This window comes from Trichomycterus rosablanca, chromosome 23, assembly GCF_030014385.1.
Source record: "Trichomycterus rosablanca isolate fTriRos1 chromosome 23, fTriRos1.hap1, whole genome shotgun sequence".
Classification (NCBI taxonomy): Eukaryota; Metazoa; Chordata; class Actinopteri; order Siluriformes; family Trichomycteridae; genus Trichomycterus; species Trichomycterus rosablanca.
In genome coordinates, this window is record NC_086010.1 from 6,734,028 (window position 1) to 6,752,936 (window position 18,909).

The window sequence follows — 18,909 nt, forward strand, 5'->3', positions numbered from 1 at the left end:
GATTCTAACACTGCCAATAATGTTAACAAATACAAATGTACAAATACACCTAATTATGAGCTTAAGGAGTGCAGATCCATTCTGTTGTCTGTGGATTCAGAATGCCGGAGGTTCTTCTCATCATTTTAATTGCCAAAAAGTTGAAAGACTCAAAGAAACACAGAATTTGAAAATGTGCTTGTGTTACTGGATAAAGCACCTTAAGAAAACAAGACCAGACAAAAATATGTAGTTGTGTGCAGCACACACAAACACACACACACACACACTCAGCCTTGGGTTGAACCAAAACAACAAACATGTGATTAACTGCGGAAAAATAAAGGCTGCCTCAACTAAGAGCTATTGATCACGCTTCTGCCCTACAGCCAGGGGCACAGAACTTGCAATTTTGTGTGTGTGTGTGTGTGTGTGTGTGTGTGCGCACGTGTGCGTGCATGCTACCTAGTAAAAATGACTTAATTTTTTTGGAATTCAGCACAGCTGGGTTTTTTCAGTAGTAAATTATCTTCACCCAGAAGCCATCTGTGAGACAACTTTGGCACAGTTAATCCTCTTCACACAAGATCAGAGTTTGTCAATTTACATTTACATTTTCGGCATTTAGCAGATGCTTTTATCCAAAGCGACTTACAGTACTGTGACAGTATACTGTCTAAGCAATTGAGGGTTAAGGGCCTTGCTCAAGGACCCAACAGCGGCAACCTGGCAGTGGTGGGGCTTGAACCTGCAACCTTTCAATTACTAGTCCAGTACCTTACACGCTTTGAAAGTAGAGAGACCGGTATGATCCGTTTCATTTTTAACACCAAGATGGGTCCAGTTTTCTGGGAAGGTCGGAACAAACTTCTGACAGGGCACCAATCCAGCGCCACCCCCATCCCCTTTAGACATGACTGGTCATGTGATCTTAGTGGTGTGCTTAATAAGACCGCTGCACCACCCAAAGGCTGAGCCTTACACATTTCATGTAATATTTATGTTTTACCATGTTTTACACCCACCCCTAGGAAGAGCCAATCACGTCTGTATGCAGATGTCCGACTGCCTGTTTATAATGTGGATTATCAAGCAGGGCTGCCCACTATCCCAGGGCCATTCCAGCAGGGAGCTCAAAGTGCAGCAACACCAGGCAAGTTCTCAGAAAAGAATAAGTTTGCTGACATCACACACCCGTAGAAAAACCAGACCGGACTAAGGAGCCAGGTATTATGGTTTCAGAGAAAAGGAACTGGTAAGTATGAGAGGGAGAAACCGTGATATATAAAAAAACTTCCCACCTGGAGCGAATTAACACCAGGAGAAATGTGCATAGAAAAAAGGGCCTATAGAGTAAGTATAACCCTTTCTACCCTATAACGTGTAGCCATTCTTGCTTTTATTTACATTTACACCATTTAATAGCCACTTTTATCTAAAGTGGCTTACAGTTGTGACCCAATACTATGCAAGCAAACAATGATGGCTTAGTGTTAGAACACCTGTAGGGATTAAATTTATAGGATAATGTTTAACTTGTTAAAAATCTTTAATTCTTGTTACTAATGTAGCACTTTAGGGTTGACATGCAATCCTTTCTATATTTCAACATGTAACCTGTCTCTACTTCTGAGTCTGTAGATCTTTATAACTCAATATATTCCATCCAAAAATGATTATTAGAAATCCAGGAGTAAACAGTTAAGTTTTATCATATTGCTATGTGAAGGATGTCCACTAAGACAGCGGTGCACTGTGGGAGTTTTTTTTTTACCTGTCATTCCTGATGCGAGTGAGCAGCGGTTCCAGCCAGCCCACGGTGCACTCACAGTGAGCATCCAGGAAGGTGATCACCTGACCAGTGGAAAGCGCTGCTCCTTTCAGCCGAGCACGAATCAGACCGGAGCGCTGCTCCATCCGTACGATCCGCACCGGCACCTCCAAAGTTTTCACATGCTGCTCCAAAGGTCGCTTTAGAAAGTCTGTTCAGAAATACAAACACAATCGTATGACCATAAAGAACAGTATAATGTAGTGAATTTAGAACAGTAAGATGAACATAAAAACCCTGAGCAACACCAGTTCAGCATCAGCCGCTCATTCATTGCCCCCACCCCCCGGCTTATTTCGACGGCCGGACCTGCCTGTCATACTGTAACAACCAGTTTTCAGTTCTATCCCTATTGCTATCCCTGTTCTATCCACTTTCTCCATTGTGGGCTGCGGATATTTTTGTATTGCATTTGGTGCTTCGTTTCTGTTCTTTTGACCTTATTTATTTATGTTTATACACTTTTTTTGTTAGTGAGTTTTCAGCCACAGAGTTGCAGGGCTTCAGCATGACCCGCTTTTTTACACAATGAGGAATTTAAACATTAAATTAAAACCATAAATTTACATTTACATTTTCAACATTTAGCAGATGCTTTTATCCACATCGACCTACAGTATTGTGACAATGTATATATGTATATATCTCCAATTCATCTCACTTGCACGTCTTTGGACTGTTGGAGGAAACCGGAGCTCCCGGAGGAAACCCACGCAGACACGGGGAGAACATGTAAACTCCACACAGAAAGTACCCAGACCACCCCACCTGGGGATCGAACCCAGGACCTTCTTGCTGTGAGGAGATAGTGCTACCCACTTGCCACACACACACACATTTTTGTAATCAAGTTTAATCTTGATAAGACTATCATGAGTGTGGCTGCTGGCCCAGTAAGGCCCAACGGCTTCTTGTAAAAGTAGATCTGTGGTCCAGCAAAGGGTACTTTGCTGCTCAGTGGTTGAGAAACCCTGAGCTAGTAAGTACATCGTGATCTGCATTAAAAAAATACTTACACAAGGATGTAAACAACACTGCTCACATCACAGCTTCTTGTAAACACATATGCAGCAGCATAAACACAGTGCAACAGATCACTGACGGAACACTATTTGTGGAACAGTTTAAAGAAAAGCTTTTCTTTACCCTGTCACCCAGTCAACCATGTTTACCCCCCAGAGCACATTCTGATGCCAGGGCTAGCCTTTATACACCAAAAGACTCTTTTCTCTCTGGAGGATTGAAAAAGAAGTGTGTGAGTGTTTCGTTCTTAGTGGGCTTGCATGGGAATGTGTGTGTGTGTGTGTGTGTGTGTGTGTGTTACACAATGCGGAGGATACTGTGTGACAAGTGCTTAAATGAAGCAAATTCAGCTGGTGTTAATCCCGGACATGATTTACACTCGGGTTATGTCTGAAACTGACTACTATTATGCATACTGATACACCCCTACAGGGAGAACATGCCAATTTCCACATGTGCAAAAACTCAACAACAAAATCTATCACATTAAATGCATTTGCATTATAATGCATTATAAAACAGGTAGTTCTGACTGTGCAATCTGATTGGTGGAGAAGATTTCTAACTCTACTGGAACTATATTATTCCAGTTGCTAAGTAACAGTAAAAATCCTCTAAGCTTGAAATGTAAGTGTACAGAGCAATACATAGGTCAGTAATCAGTAATTGTATACCCACAATGAGATACAAATATTTTATCTGTAATTCCCCTTGGTCTTGTAGACTTACTCCAGGTACTTAGGTTACTTCCATCTCTTAGAAACTTGAGAATGGATTGGCTACTCTAAATTTCCCTCTTAAGCGTAAATGAATAAGTAAGTGTATCTTGCCCTGGGACGGACTTATACCCTGATTGGCTATGTCCCATGATATTTGATGGATGGGCCTCTAGTCCTGGATTGTGTTAACTTCTTCTCACTTGAAAAAAAAATGTCCTGGATGCATGGATGATGGGTGACAAGAGTCAAGACAGTCAAGGCAAAGAGTCAGTATCCTTCAAAAACCACACAAATTTAGCAGATGCTTTTATCCAAAGCGACATTCAATTGTGACTGACTACAGTGCAAGAAATCCAGGCTTCAGGGCCTTGCTCAGGAGCCCAACAGTGGCAACCTGGCAGTGGTGGGGCTTAAACCAGCGACCTTCCAATTAATAATTTAGCTACCATTCCACAATTTACAGTGTCCGGTCCGGGATGCATGGACGATGGGTGACGAGAGTCAAGGCAGCTAAATAAAAGTGGTCCAAGACGAACCCCCTCCCTCCCCCTACCACACACACACACACACACACACACACACACACCGTAAATCTTGGCTGTAGAAGTGCACACATCTGATTCGAGGACCTATGCATGTCAAAACATTAACACACACACACACTTTGACTTTCAACTGCCTTATGAAAGCACTAATGAGAAAAAGAAAGGTTAAAGCCACACGAAGATCAATATTTGCTTTCCCTATATAAACACCAGTTTTGATAACACAGACCCACAGCCAGAGAGAGAGAGAGAGAGAGCGAGAGAGAGAGAGAGAGAGAGAGCAAGACCCATAGCCAGAGAGAGAGAGAGAGAGAGAGAGAGAGAGAGAGAGAGCAAGACCCATAGCCAGAGAGAGAGAGAGAGAGAGACAGAGAGAAATATTATGTGTCCTTCATACTGTTACTAGATAGTAGAACAGCTATTCTCAGGAGAGCAGGCTATGTCTTACAGATGGCCTTGAGTAAAAAGAAATGAGTGACGGCGAGATCAGAAGTGAATGTCGGTAATAACGAGGACAGGAAAGTGCAGAAGAAATGAGACCTGCTGTGTTTTATTTCAGGTTTCAACCGCTGACCACAACATCTCATTTCAGTGACAACTTCCTTTCTTTGTCACAGTAAGACCTGTGCTAGAAAATGGGATTTGATCAGTGTGGGGAACTGATGTTTACCCGTCTGCACCAGAGGGCACAGCTGGCTATAAAATTGGACCTAGAGGGCTTTCTCAGGCTTGGCTTATTGAGTCTGTTTAAGTTGCTGTAAACATGCATGTGATCAGTGCTTAAGCTTTTCCTTGGTGTGTGAGAGACTGTGATTCAGTATCCTTTAAAAACTACATACGTTTAGCAGATGCTTTTATCCAAAGCGACATTCAGTTGTGACTGAATACAATGCAAGAAATTCAGGCTTCAGGACCTTGCTCAGGAGCCTAACAGGGCAACCTGGCAGTGGTGGGGTTTAAACCAGCAACCTTTCAATTAAGTTTAGCTATCACTGCCCCAATTTTACGTTTATGGCATCTGACAGACACGTTTATCCAAAGTCACTTACAATCTTGAACAAATACAATCCAAGTAGGGCTGTCAAACGATTAAATTTTTTAATCGCGATTAATCTCAGAATTTCATATAGTTAATCGCGATTAATCGCATTAAAAAAAAAATCTGTGTAAATGTTATAGAAAACAAGGATTTTTAAGTGAAATGTTACAATTAAAATGGTGAACACATTTGATGCTAAACGTACTTATGTTAAAAACTGCTGGGACAAGGGAAAACTGTAAGGGAGTTTTATTCACTCACATACTAGGCAGTAAATGTCAGATTGTAGGTTAGAATTTCTCCATCAGCAAACATTGTAGATCAGCGGTGCTTTAGGTGGGATAAGGCGTAGTTATTGTATCAGACTTGTCTGTGGTTGTATCGTGACGATGGTTTGATGGACGTTTCTACACGAAGTGAGTGTGTTTTGACCCTTTGGGGCTTCCATAGTTCATGAACTAACGTGCTCGACTCAGCTTTCCGGTATTCGGTACAGAAGAAGAAGTTAATTAAGTGTAATAAAGTGTTTTGCTCCCGACAACTTGTGAATATAGCGTGTATTTATTTCTTTATTATGCAAGTGCATCACTACCACGATCGGTTACATTATGTTAACAAACCGCAAATGAAAAACGGTGGCAAGTCCGACATTAAAACGTTTGTTCTACCAGTCAAGTGTCAACATGAACTAGAATTTGCGTTAATGGCACTAATTTTTATAATCGCGTTAAATTGAGGTCGCGTTAATGCGTTATTATCGCGTTAACTTCGACAGCCCTAAATCCAAGCAATTAAGGGTTAAGAGTAGAGATGTACCGATCGGGGTTTTTGGCACCGATTCCGATCTCCTTTCAGGGACATCGGCCGATAGCCGATTCCGATCGGGGTGGGTGGTGGGTGGGGGGGGTTAGCAGTAAATAAAATAAATAAACTTAAAAAGAGCCTCACAGTAAAGATAAACCGGAGCAGCGCGTGTGTGTGTGTGTGTGTGTGTGTGTGTGTGTGTGTGTGTGTTTGTGCCTTTAGAAGAGACGCTTTGTTCACAGTATCGCTATAAGTAATTCATTGATTCATGAGTTGATTCGTTTTATGTGAAGCGTAAGTTTCTCTTCTCAGTTATCTCTCCGTGTTTACTGTTATTAATTAAATGTCATGGTTTTAAATAAACACCAGCTACTACAGAACATTTTGTGTGACTCTCTTACATTAAAAAGTTTAATTAAAAAGCTTAATTAAACTGCTATTACCACAGAGCGGTCACCGAGTCAGACTCGTTCCGTCTAAGGAGCTAAAAGTTTTCTGATCCTAAAAGTTCAGCAGATGATCCTGAACTAACGAATTTGGTAATGAATAAACTTTTGCCTCTGATTGGCTCTGTAACGTTTTCTGTTCTCATCTACATCACAAGTAAGAACCGCTTACGAGTTACCAAAGTGAACCAGGAGTTTATATAACGTGCCGATAGAATCGACTCAGATGTGACCGGGTTGAATTATCTTTTTAAAGTAAATATTACAATCAGCAAAATTACATGGTATGTATGATGCACAACGTTAATGATGTTATTTTAGGTCATGAAGAGCTTTCACTGTGGTTTCTGTACGATGGTTGATGAATGGTGATGTGATGGTTGGCGCTTCGTAGCTCAAAGTCTGGATCAATCCACTGAGCTGTTAACTTAACATGGTCTTTATATATCACACGATCGGATCGGCTACTTTTAGGAAATATTGGCCGATCGCCGACAGCATATTTTGATAAAAAATCGGCCGATACCGATTCGTAGCCGATCGATCGTCCCATCTCTAGTTAAGAGCCTTGCTTAGTGGCCCAACAATGGCAGCATGGCAGTGGTGGGGCTTAACCCAGCAATTTTCCAATTAAAAGTTTAGCTACCACCCCACAATTTAACATTTATGGCATTTGGCAGACACTTATCCACTTATCCAAAGTCACTTACAATTCTGAACAAACACAATCCACGCAATTAAGGGTTAGGAGCATTGCTCAGGGGCCCAACTGTGTCAACCTGGCTGTACATGGTTTGAACTGGGAACCTTCCGATTACCATTACCAATCCAGTACCTTAACTGCTTAGCTACCTTTTTCTGTCAACTTTTAGAGTACCCAATTACATTACGCTTCCTCTCTACTGATGTTGACCTCCACTTTGAATGAGGAGAGCCGTGATTAACACACGCCCCATCCGACACGTGTGCAGTAGCCGACTGCATCTTTTCACCTGCACGAGGTGAGTTCATATGTGGATCAGCTTTGTGTATGGAGAGACACACCCTGATCAACACATTATTCCTCGACTCAGCCAGCAGAGGTCGTAATTGCATCAGTTATGAGGAATCCCTATCCGGCTCCCACTCTGTATGAAAAACAGCCAATAGCTGTTCATGTTCATTGTCCAGCGACAAGTTCGAGATGTCAGCTCTGGTGTGCTAGCGTGTTTTACCGCCACCTGAGCGCTTTGTTTTTGCACTAACTCACATGTTTTACACTAAAGCATAAAAATACAAATAAAAAGATTTGTATTCTCTTTAAATGGTCACGTTCAGTCTCTCGAGGGATTTTCTGTATGACTACTGCAGTGTTGTAAAGTAGAATATAAGTGTGCATGCGTAGGAGGAAAGTGATATGGTAGAATTAGATGGAAGTGTTCATTATGCCTACAGATCCCTCAATCTATCTAAATTACAGGACCGGGGTTGCAGAAAACGGCTAAAAGACGAGAACTAAACACCCCCACACACATCAGATCAACCATTCCACACAATAACACCACTCAGTCACACTGAAGGACTCTCAACCCCCCACCCCCTTTCTAAAAAAGAGTTTGTCATCTGTAATCCAGCCTTGACGTTAACACTTCACAGGTCACCAGCCATCTTTTTCCTACAGACGTAGACCCAGCACACACACACACACACACAGCTGCAGTATCCTCTCAGGCCTGGAAACAAAAGCATGTCACATCCCTATGGCTCTGGTACACATTCGAGTATTCAAATCAGACTCCAGTCGCAAACTGACACACACGCCCACACAAACCTCTCTCGCTGGCATCATCCACCAGTACCACCTCTTCCAGCATCTGTCGCGGGGATCTGTTAATGACGCTGTAAACGGTACGTAGTAGCGTCGTCCACGCCTCGTTATGGAACACGATGACCACACTGGTCCGTGGCAGATCATCCGGATACACTTTCGTCTTACACCTGCACAGAAAACGGGAGAACCAGTTACAATGATGCACAAATTAAGCACTCCAGTCTAAGAGTTTGCCGATAATTGGTTAGATCACAGGTCAGAATACTAGAGAATTGTCAACTTTGACAATTTAACATACTGCATTTAGAAGCAGCCACCTGTAAGTCCTGTAAAATCCCTTAATTCTGTTTGCGCTGTCATATCAATGGGCACAATGTTGCAACACACCTGTGACAGGATGCTAATCCATCACTGGGCCTGGACCATCTGCATATAAGATGAAATCTATAAAATAATTAATAAATGCGCCAACCAGCTTGGGTGGCGCAGCATTAAATTGTGCTAGCCCTGTACCACTGGCATCCAGGGTTATCGGCCAATCAGATGTCTACATACAGACATGATTGGCAATGTATGAAGGGAGAATGGCCAAGGCCTCATGATAGATTGATGTCTTGTCCAATGTGAGTTACTGCATTACAGCCAGTGATTCCAAGAAAACCAGATCCACTGCAACCATGACCCCAGGATAAAGTGATGGCAAAAAATATGGAATAAAAAATGCTGATTGTAATGTAATTCCAGTCATGCAGTAATACATGGTAAACTTGAGAAAGGTCAAGATAAATTAAATGAAGCATCACCATTAGATTCAGTACAAATGCAAAGGTTAGAGTCATCATTCAAAGCTTAATTACACCTTCCTTACTAATTAGTCAAAAAGGTCTTTTATTTTACCGCCACCACAGACACATTCTGGGTGTAAAACCCACCTGTTTAATGCCAACAAACACACCACCTTTTTTTCTATTTTATTTATGCATTTTCTCCCAGTATAGCATAGTCAATCTGGCTTCTGCTGCTGGAGGATCCCTAATTGCAGTCTAGGTGGGTATATCGCTGCTCACACCTCCTCCGACCCGCGCGCAGCCCTTAGCGGGACCCTTTTCACCCATGCACTCTGCACAGGCGCCTTTCTATCTGCTAATCAGACCCCACCCACATAATCCGGTTATTCCGCCCTAGCAGAAACGTGTCTGCTGCAGGCACTGCCAATTATGCCCGCTAGATGGCGCCCAGCCGTCCGTTGGCAACGCCGAGTTTCAAACCGAGGTGTTCAGAATCGCGGCGCTGGTGTACTAGCGGAATATCCCGCTGCACCAAATTACATACTTCTCTGGTTTCACAGTATTGCCATATTAAATTTGATCTACCAGTTGGAGGAGGCGCTGTTAGATGTATAGTGTGGTTCTCTTTGAAGTCCACCTCAAGGCATTCCCTGCACTTAATCAAATCTTACTCATTACCCGTGACTCAGGGCTGAGTCCTGTGTTTGTTAGTCCTTCGCTTGTCTATCTGTCTGACACATGTGGCTGATGATCGGACTTGACTACCTACCGTTTCTCTTTAGTTCTGGTTTCCGTTAGCCGGTGAATTATGGCGGCATTCTTGTGTTGTAGCTACAAATGCTGTTTTTGTGTTTTGTTCATGGGTGGTGTGGTAGCTTTCTTGTGTTTCTTTTTATACTGGTTGCTGTGTTCCCCTGTCTGGTCCTCTGTTTAGCGTTTGGGTTGGAACTCGCTGGTGGACTAAGTAGCTTGAGTCTTCTCAAGTCTGTATCTGTGTTTTCCGTGTTTCCTAACAATCGTGTAGAGTGCAACGTTTCTTCTTCAGTAATGCAGTCGCGTGTATTTTCTATTCTTCTTAAGGCTCATGTTAGTGTATTTTTGTATTTTTTCTGCTTGATCATTACGCTAATATTTCATTGCTTCTTGTTTCCATGGCTTTTCAGCTACAGTGTTTTCTTGTCTCGGCTCGAGCCTCCTGTGATTGGATCCCTCCTTTTCATATCCCAGGTTTGAGATGACACACACATTGATTGTGAGATTCGAGTCTAATTTATTCATTCCAAAAACGACCTTCAAAAGCTAATTTTAAATCTGGATCAGCCAAATATCTTTCAGTTTGCTGATTGGATTTGACTTCTGGCTGTGATGATAAATGAAAGCTGAAATCCAAATTACCTGGGTGTCCTACCGTTAGCGTTTTACCACATGAGGTACTTTCAAAGACAGATCTGGCTTGACACTTGGTGTTTGAAAGCTAGCTAAATGCTGCCAATCAAACAGGCATGATTCGGGCATTTTCATAAATGGTGAAGGACCCAGAATCAGAATGAAACTGCTTACTGCTTACTAGAACCCTGTTAATGTACATATTTTTAGGAAAAAGCGCTTGTTTAAAAGCACTTGAGGAAGCATTTTATTTATGATTCTGCTACCTTTACCTCATACAGAAATGCCCCAGTGATTGGCACCAAAATAAATTTCTGGCAGCCTGCTGCTAGGCACCAAGTGGCGAATCAAAGCTGTCTGTGAATGCACATTACTGAGAGGTGTGCTATTTTTGATAAAAGCTGAAACAAATACAGTTGACACACACACACAGACAAAGATGCCTGCTATTCCTATTAGTCACTGCCATTTCTCATGTCTGGCGGGCCTTTAATTTGGGAGGGGGAGGAGGGTGGTTGGTGTTTTAGGGAATTGTGTAAATGCAGGATCTTGTAGCAGTATGTGAGAAGAAACAGGAAAGTCAGTGTTTGTTGTATGTGAGGAGCTAAAACGGGACATATGCTTGAGTTTCCTGCTTTGCTTCCTGTTTGCTCTGATGCTACTCACAATTTACCATAATATTTATTTATGCCGAAAACAGAAAAAGCTTTCTATAAAGTATAAAGATTTGCAGCTATAACAGGCTCCAACAGCTTCCATCAACAACAAAAAAATAATTTAATAATAATTTTTGAATAATTGGATTTTATTCAATGGGGCGGCACAGTGGCTCAGTGTATAGAACTGTCGCCTCACAGCAAGAAGGTCCTGGGTTCGATCCCCAGAAGGAGCAGTCTGGGTCCTTTCTGTGTGGAGATTGCATGTTCTCCCCGTGTCGAGGGTTTCCTCCGGGAGCTCTGGTTTCCAAAGACATGCAAGTGAGGTGAACTGGAGATACAAAATAGTCCATGACTGTGTTTGACATTAAACTTGTGAACTTGTGAGCATTTGTGAAGTCAGGCGCTGATCTTGTTTTGGAAGACCTGGCTCACAATTAATGTTCCAGTTCATGGGGTTGAGCAAAGAGTTCTGTAGCTCAAGGCCACTGGAGTTCCTCCTTACAAAACGAGGCTTGCCACAAACCATGTGCTTTATGGAACTCACTTCATGCTGGAACAGGAAAAGTCCTTCCTCTTCTGCTACCACAAAGTTGGAAATCATTTATATTATATCACTGATTTTATACAGGTTGGCACGGTGGCTAGCACTAGTCGCCTCACAGCCAGAAGGTCCTGGGTTTGATCCCCAGGTGGTGCAGAATGGGTGGCACAGTGCTGCCTCACAGATTGCCTCACAGCAAGAAGGTCCTGGGTTCGATCCCCAGGCAGGGCAGTTTCAAACATGCAGTCCAAAAACATGCAGTCAGGTTAACTGGAGGCACTAAATTGCCCTATAGGTGAATAGGTGTGTGTATGTGTGTCTGCCCTGCGATGGACTGGCACCCCGTCCAGTGTGTAACTGTGTGCCTTGCGCCCATTAAATAGCTGGGATAGTCTCCAGCACCCCCCCCCCCCCCCCCCCAGTGATTTTATACACCTGGTAGCAATAGGTGTGGCTGAATAAATAAAAACCTGAATTAATAATACAGAGGTGCATCCACACACTATTTTCCCAGTATAGTGTACATCAGCGGTCCCCACCCTGTTTTGCACCACGGATAATTTTCATATAATATATCATTTCACGGACCGGCGGGGGCGGGAGTGGGAACACTGAGCTTATTTCGCTGCAACGAGACGCTCCCACCTAGGGGTGATAGGGGTGATAGGGGTGACAATAACACCCGAAGTGTATTCCTTGTGTCCGGTCTACTCCGTAACTTTGTTTTGGTTGCCTTCACTGCAGAAATTCCCGCTTTACAAAGATAGGATGTCAGAAATGGAAGCTGTGCGGCCCAGTAATAAATGACCTACGGACCTGTACCGGTCCGTGGCCCAGTGTTTGGGGACCACTGGTGTACGTTACTTCACTACAATGGTAAGCAAGCCTGCTTAATTAGGGCTTGCCGGCCTCTGTGATTCACAGCAACCCACAAACATGAATTTTCTCCAAGTCCTTTACTTTAACGTTACTTTTGAACTCTTTTTTTCGTTTTTGACACTGACAAGTTGATGCAATGCGGTTTACACTCGTTGGCATTCAAGAATTTGTTTTGCTTCTGTGAATTAAGTTTCCTTTAGTTTCGGTATCCCTACACTTGGATCTCCTTTTCACCGTCAAAACTATAATCCTGTGCCAAATGATTCTGCCAGATGCTGAACAAGCATTCAACAGGATGTGTGTGTGTGTAATAAAAAGAGAGAAAGACAGAAAGAAGTGCACTTCATTCCCTTCATTAACTGACCTTTAATTTTTGGCTTGTATAATTGATTGTATTTTAATTGTGATTCCAATTGTTGGCTTTCTCAAACGACGCAAAACAAAAGCAGCAATAACAGTAATATAACTTACATGAGATGTTACAGTTCATTCAAAACAACCAATCAAAAGCACCGAATTTACGTATCTGTCTAACCAATTATGATCCACCCCTACAGTTTCCTTCTCGCTGTTTCTAAAACACACTGACCATAGAGATGACTTCAAAACTAGAAAACACTAAACCTAGCAAAAATCAGTGTCCTAATGGGAGAGAAATCATCTAGTCTGCAGGGACTAAATGCAATAATACCAAATACACCATATGGTCAAAAGTATGCAGACACCTGATTGTGGGCTTGTTAGACATGCCTAAGTAAAACTAAGGACAGTGCTTACAGAGTCATCCCATAGTTCTTGTGGCTAGAACAGCCTGCGGGATATTCCTCTAGCACACCAGCGCCAAGATTCTGCCACAGGTCAGCTGGGCCCAATCTAGCGGGCATAACCGACTTTGCATGCAGCAGACACTAACTGGCCACCGTGTCTGCTAGGGCGAGATGACCGAACTATGTGAGTGGGGTCTTCAAACGCTGTGTAAGGACCCTGATTAGCAGATAGAGGCGTCTGTGCACAGTGCATGAGCGAAAAGAAGGGGTCCGCTAGGACTGTGCATGGGTCGGAGGCATGGACAGCAACGGAAGCAGCGGAAGACAAATTGACTACGCTAAATCAGGAGAAAAATGGGAGAAAATGCATAAATAAATAGAAAAAAGAACAGCCTGCACTGTTCTGGTAAGGATATCCACTAGATCTGAGTGTTTCTGCAAACACTGGGGGCCAAACACTGCAAACACTGGGGCAAAAGAGCATATGTAAGGTCAGGCGTTGATGTTGGCCAGGCTTACAATCACTGTTTAATCTCATCCCAAACACTCAGACCACTGAAGTTTCTCTAAGCAAAATTTGTCAAATCATATCTCTATAAATGAGCTGTGCCCTTTTTGCACAAGGGCACAGTTGTGCTGGAACACAAAGGGGGTTTTCAACAACCTGTTGGCACAAACTTGGAAGAGTAAACTTATTTTATACACCTGTAAGCAAAAGGTGTGGCTAAAAATAAACAGTTAGGGGTGTCCACATACTTTTTATATATATTAAATAGTATACTTTGCCGCTCTCTTTCTCCCTCTATCTCACACACACACACACACACACACAAACACACACACACACACACACACACACACACACACACACACACACACACAAACACACACAAACACACACACACACACACACACTATACCACAGGGGTTATAGTCCATCCTGTCCCATCAGTGTAGTAATACATCCCCCTCACTGCCCCATTCTTCTTAAACTCATTAGCCCTTTGTCATTCTGGAAACACACAATGACGCACACACACACTTCTCGCTAAATTCATTAACCTGATGCCACTCTTAGCTCTCTAACAGCAGCTTAATTTGCAGCCGTGGAGTCTGATTGGCTGGCCTCTCATTACCTCCCTGATTGAAGAGGAGCTCGGAGATTTGGCCGTCATTTCCTAAAAGGCCAGAAATGGAACATCAATTTCTCTAACCATCAAAACAGAATATTCCCTTATTATCATTATTATTATTAGGATTTCTGTTTGCATTTAATTATTTAGCAGATTATGACACGTATTGTTTTTTTGTCTACGATGCTTTTGCTGAACATTCAGTTCAATCATGTTTAAATCTAAAGCTTTGAAGTAGGGATGCAAATTTTATCAAGCTTATTTTGTCCCATCAAATATTAAACACATCTTTGAGCTTCAGATCAACAAATCTTTCTACTTTACTGAGTAAAAACAGCATAATGTAGCGAGCATGGCAGTAACATAGAACAGTAACATAAACACCATAAGCAGAACTACTTACAAGGACTAACAGATCATGCTAATTAGATAAAAAAAAATAGAGACACAGCCGGAGTCTTAAAGCTCATCCTGACAACACTTGTGTAGTAATTCTGAGATAATAAGCAGAGTTCAACATGCAGTCAGACTCTACTGACACAAAACAGCTTTATCTTTAATGATTTGAATGTGTTAAGTTATTTAATTTCGAATCTAGGCAGCACGGTGGCTCTGTGGGTAGCACTGTCGCCTCACAGCAAGAAGGTCCTGGGTTCAATTCCCAGGTGGAGCGGTCTGGGTCCTTTCTGTGTGGAGTTTGCATGGTCTCCCCATGTCTGTATAGGAAATAGAAGCTTGTGTTTCCTCCCACAGTCCAAAGACGTGCAAGTGAGGTGAGTTGAAGATACAAAATTGTGCATGACTGTGTGTGTGTGTGTGTTTTTTGATCAATTTTTCCCCAATTTTCATCCCAATCTAGTTGTATCCAATTACCTTGATGGCATTACACTTCCCCTCTACCGATACTACCCTCCATTGCTGGCTACGGAGCGCTGCAACTGACACACGCCCCCTCCGACACATGTGCAGTAGCTGACTGCATCTTTTCTCCTGCACGAGGAGAGTTTATATGCGGATCAGCCTTGTGCACTGAGAGCCACACCCTGATCGACGCATTATTCCTCTCTCTGTACAGGCGCCATCAATCGGCCAGCAGAGGCCGTAATTGCATCAGTTATGAGGTATCATAACTGGATGGCGGCTCGAAATCTCAGGTCTGGTGTGCTAGCGTGTTTTACCGCTGCACCACCTGAGTGCCCGCTGGGTTTGACATTAATAAATAAGTTTGAATCTCAGCTGAACTACAGACCTGGCCGGGCATCCACACAAACACAGTTGGCCGTGTTTGAGGGAAGGAAGGTCGGACTATGCAATCTATGGTACAGGTCTGGTCGGTCTGTGAGAATAATGGGTCACTTGGAGCTTAGCGTGGCTTTCCGTATGTGATATGGCTCTGTGTGTAAGGTTATAAGCAATAATAAGTTCATATAATTAATTTAGGAATGGTTCTGGCTACAACAACTAAACTCCTACTTATGGGCATACAGTATAGAAACTAAATTCTATGCTATTTGTTTGATTCATTGTAAAAGACGGTGCTTCCAGCACAAAAAATATTTACTTCAGGTTTGCATAGGCTTATAACTCTAGAAATTTAAAACAATTCCAAACTTTGATAAGTCTTGATCTTAGAATCCTCCTCTTTAATCTTGATCTTGATCATTGTACCCGGGATTATATGTGTTGTTCCATGCAACTGTGGGAACTTGTGTAGCTGCATGTTCTCTGTATTCATTCTGCATCAGAAATAAATACACCACTCCAGCTGCAGTACACACTTTTATAATAATAATAATAATAATAAAAATAATAATAATAATAATGAAGGCTGTGTAGCATTTAGCGTATTACTAAATTCACTCACATTCATACACTCACTCACGCTCACACACACACACGCACATTGCCAGACAGCTGGAAAGCAGTAAATGAGAGGGTTTTCAACTGTCTCCTGCTGCGCCCACTTTCCCTTAGCAACACTAATAAATGAACATGGATGTGTGTTTGTGTGCGTGTGTTTGTGCGTGTGTGTTTTGAGGTTCACATGGTTTTCACAGCTGCTCGGTAACTTGCTAATTACAGCAGAACTAGGCTATAAAGTCTTAGTGAGAACATTAAAGTTTCAGTGAAAAATAACACAGTCAAGCAGTTTTTCCATCAATCCCGACACTAATTGAAGACACGTACTGTAAAGGAGCTGCTGAGATGGAGTCAGCTAGAGTCAAAGTGGAGTAAAAAATACAATTCCTTTTTAATCAAACTCTGGGTCCTGGTCAGGTCTGGGTGCAAGGCAGGAATATCCTGGACAGGGAGCCAGTCCACAGCAGGGCTTCAGGACAGACATAGTCAATAATGTCTGTGAAGACAGCCGTCCAGATGATAGAGATCCGGGTTTGTAGCAGACCGCTGCACTAACTTTGTTTTGACCTAAAGACTGATGCTTAAGGCGATCAGGAATGCAGTGGTACATAACGCTAGCTTCTTTTGTTTTATATTTCTCCCCCAATTTTCCTCAGAATCTAGTCGTATCCAATCACCCTATTGCATTACACTTCCTTTCTCCTGATGTTAATCTCTACCCTGGTTGAGGAGAGCCGTGACTCTCACACACCCCCTCCGACACATGTGCAGTAGCCTATTGCATCTTTTCACCTGCACGAGGCGAGTTCATATGTGGATCAGCTTTGTGTACAGAGAGCCACACCCTGTCCACATTATCCCCAGACTCTGTGCAGGCACCATCAATCAGCCAGCAGAGGTTGTAATTGCATCAGTTATGAGGTCCCTTCCGACACCCTGCCCTTGATCAACAGCGAATCGTTGTTCATGTAGGCATAGATGGCAGAGCTGAGTTTCAAACTGACGAGTTAAAAATGTCAGCTCTGGTGTGCTAGTGTGTTTTTCCCTGAGATCCAAGTTTGAATTACGTGCTATTGGCCGGAGTCATGATTGACTATGTCTGTGGCAAAAAAGTGTGGAGGGCTGAAGCTGTGATGGATCGGTGCCTAGTCCAGGGTGTGTACATGACTTGCGCATAATGATTCCATATAAAAACCGGATCTACCACAACCCTGACCAAGATAAAGCAGTCGCTTTGACTGATGCTGAAATGACGGATGCTTAACCGACTGAGCTGAGCAGCCACATGAACAACGATTGGCCTGCTGTTCAGATAGGGGAGGGATATTAAAAAGCCAGATAGGGATTCTCATAACTAATGCAACTATGACCTTTGCTGGCTGATTGATGGCGCCTGCACAGAGACGGGGAAGAGGGTGTGTCTCTCCATACACAGTGCTGATCCGCACTGCACTCGTCAAAGTGTAGGTGACAAAATGCATACGGCTGCTGCCCATGTGTCGGAGGGGGCGTGGGTTAGCTTCGCTCTCCTCAATCCGAGTGGGGATCGGCATTGATGGAGAGGAAGCATGACGCAATCAGGCAATTGCATGCGCTAAAAGGGAAAAAAAGGGGAGAAAAAGCATAAACAATATATATATATATTAGGGCTGTCGTTAATCGCGTTAATTAACGCGATTAACGCGTTAAAATTTTAATCGCGATTAAAAAAATTAATCAAGATTAAAATTTTTAATCTAACTATTTTTATTTGGCATATACATGTGTGTCTCTGTGGTAATTATCTGTATTTCAGATGAATTAGGATGTAAAGCGCATGAACTGTCCGATGATAAACTACTTTTAGCGGTTTTCACTTTTTTTTACGTGTTGATGAAAAGATGAATGAAACCACGCGATCTCTGTAACGAGTATTTCCATTGGCTGCTAGAGCTGTCCATCAAAACCGCGTAGCTCCGCCTCCTCCCCCTCCGGTAAAAAGTGAAACTCTGTGTGATGTTTCATCTCTACAGTTTATTCAGGTTATTCTATCACATGGTTATAAACATGATTTATATTTGTGATGTTTGTAGTTTTCTAAAAACACATTCGTATCTGATATTTATATGGACTAAGCGTTTACATGGACTGTTTTAATTAACACTTTTTTTATATAGCTACAGTCAATTACTTATAGATAATGTCTGCTAACTTGACTGTTTCAGGTATTTATAGGTGTTTAAATGGTATTTCCCAGTATTCTTTCTGCACAAACACAGTATTAAAGGGTTTTCTTAATAGATCTATGAAATAATCATATCTGTGTTTTGATGCTTTATTGATGCCTTATATTAGATCAAAACATTATGGTTGGTGCACCTGTTTTCAGTGTCAGGGTCATGAACAGGAAAAGATCCTCACTTTTGTCAGATAATGTGCTGTCTACAATGAATTTAGATTAAATAATTCTATCATATTTTATGAATGGTTTATTGGTAAACACGTTCTTGCAATAACAATGTGCATAACTGTTCAAATTTTGCTTAATTATTAGTTTGCGATTAATTGAGATGAATACATATATATTTAGGGCTGTCACACGATTAAAAATTTTAATCGAGATTAATCGAGATTAATTTTGTTCTTTAATCGCGATTAAATTTTTTAATCGTGTGACAGCCCTAATATATATATATATTTTATCCGGATGATACCTGATCC

At 42.2% G+C, this 18,909-nt stretch overlaps 1 protein-coding gene across 1 annotated transcript in view; it reads right to left on the bottom strand.

The window, feature by feature from the left end:
• The window catches only part of galnt1 (UDP-N-acetyl-alpha-D-galactosamine:polypeptide N-acetylgalactosaminyltransferase 1), a 111,949-nt gene that overhangs the window by 15,512 nt on the left and 77,528 nt on the right, over positions 1-18,909 (bottom strand). Inside the window, exons 5-6 of the mRNA XM_062985270.1 lie at positions 8,197-8,363; positions 1,754-1,961 (exon numbers count right to left, since the gene is read on the bottom strand). Of these exons, the coding sequence (XP_062841340.1) occupies positions 1,754-1,961; positions 8,197-8,363 (375 nt within the window). The remainder of the gene's footprint in view (positions 1-1,753; positions 1,962-8,196; positions 8,364-18,909) is intronic.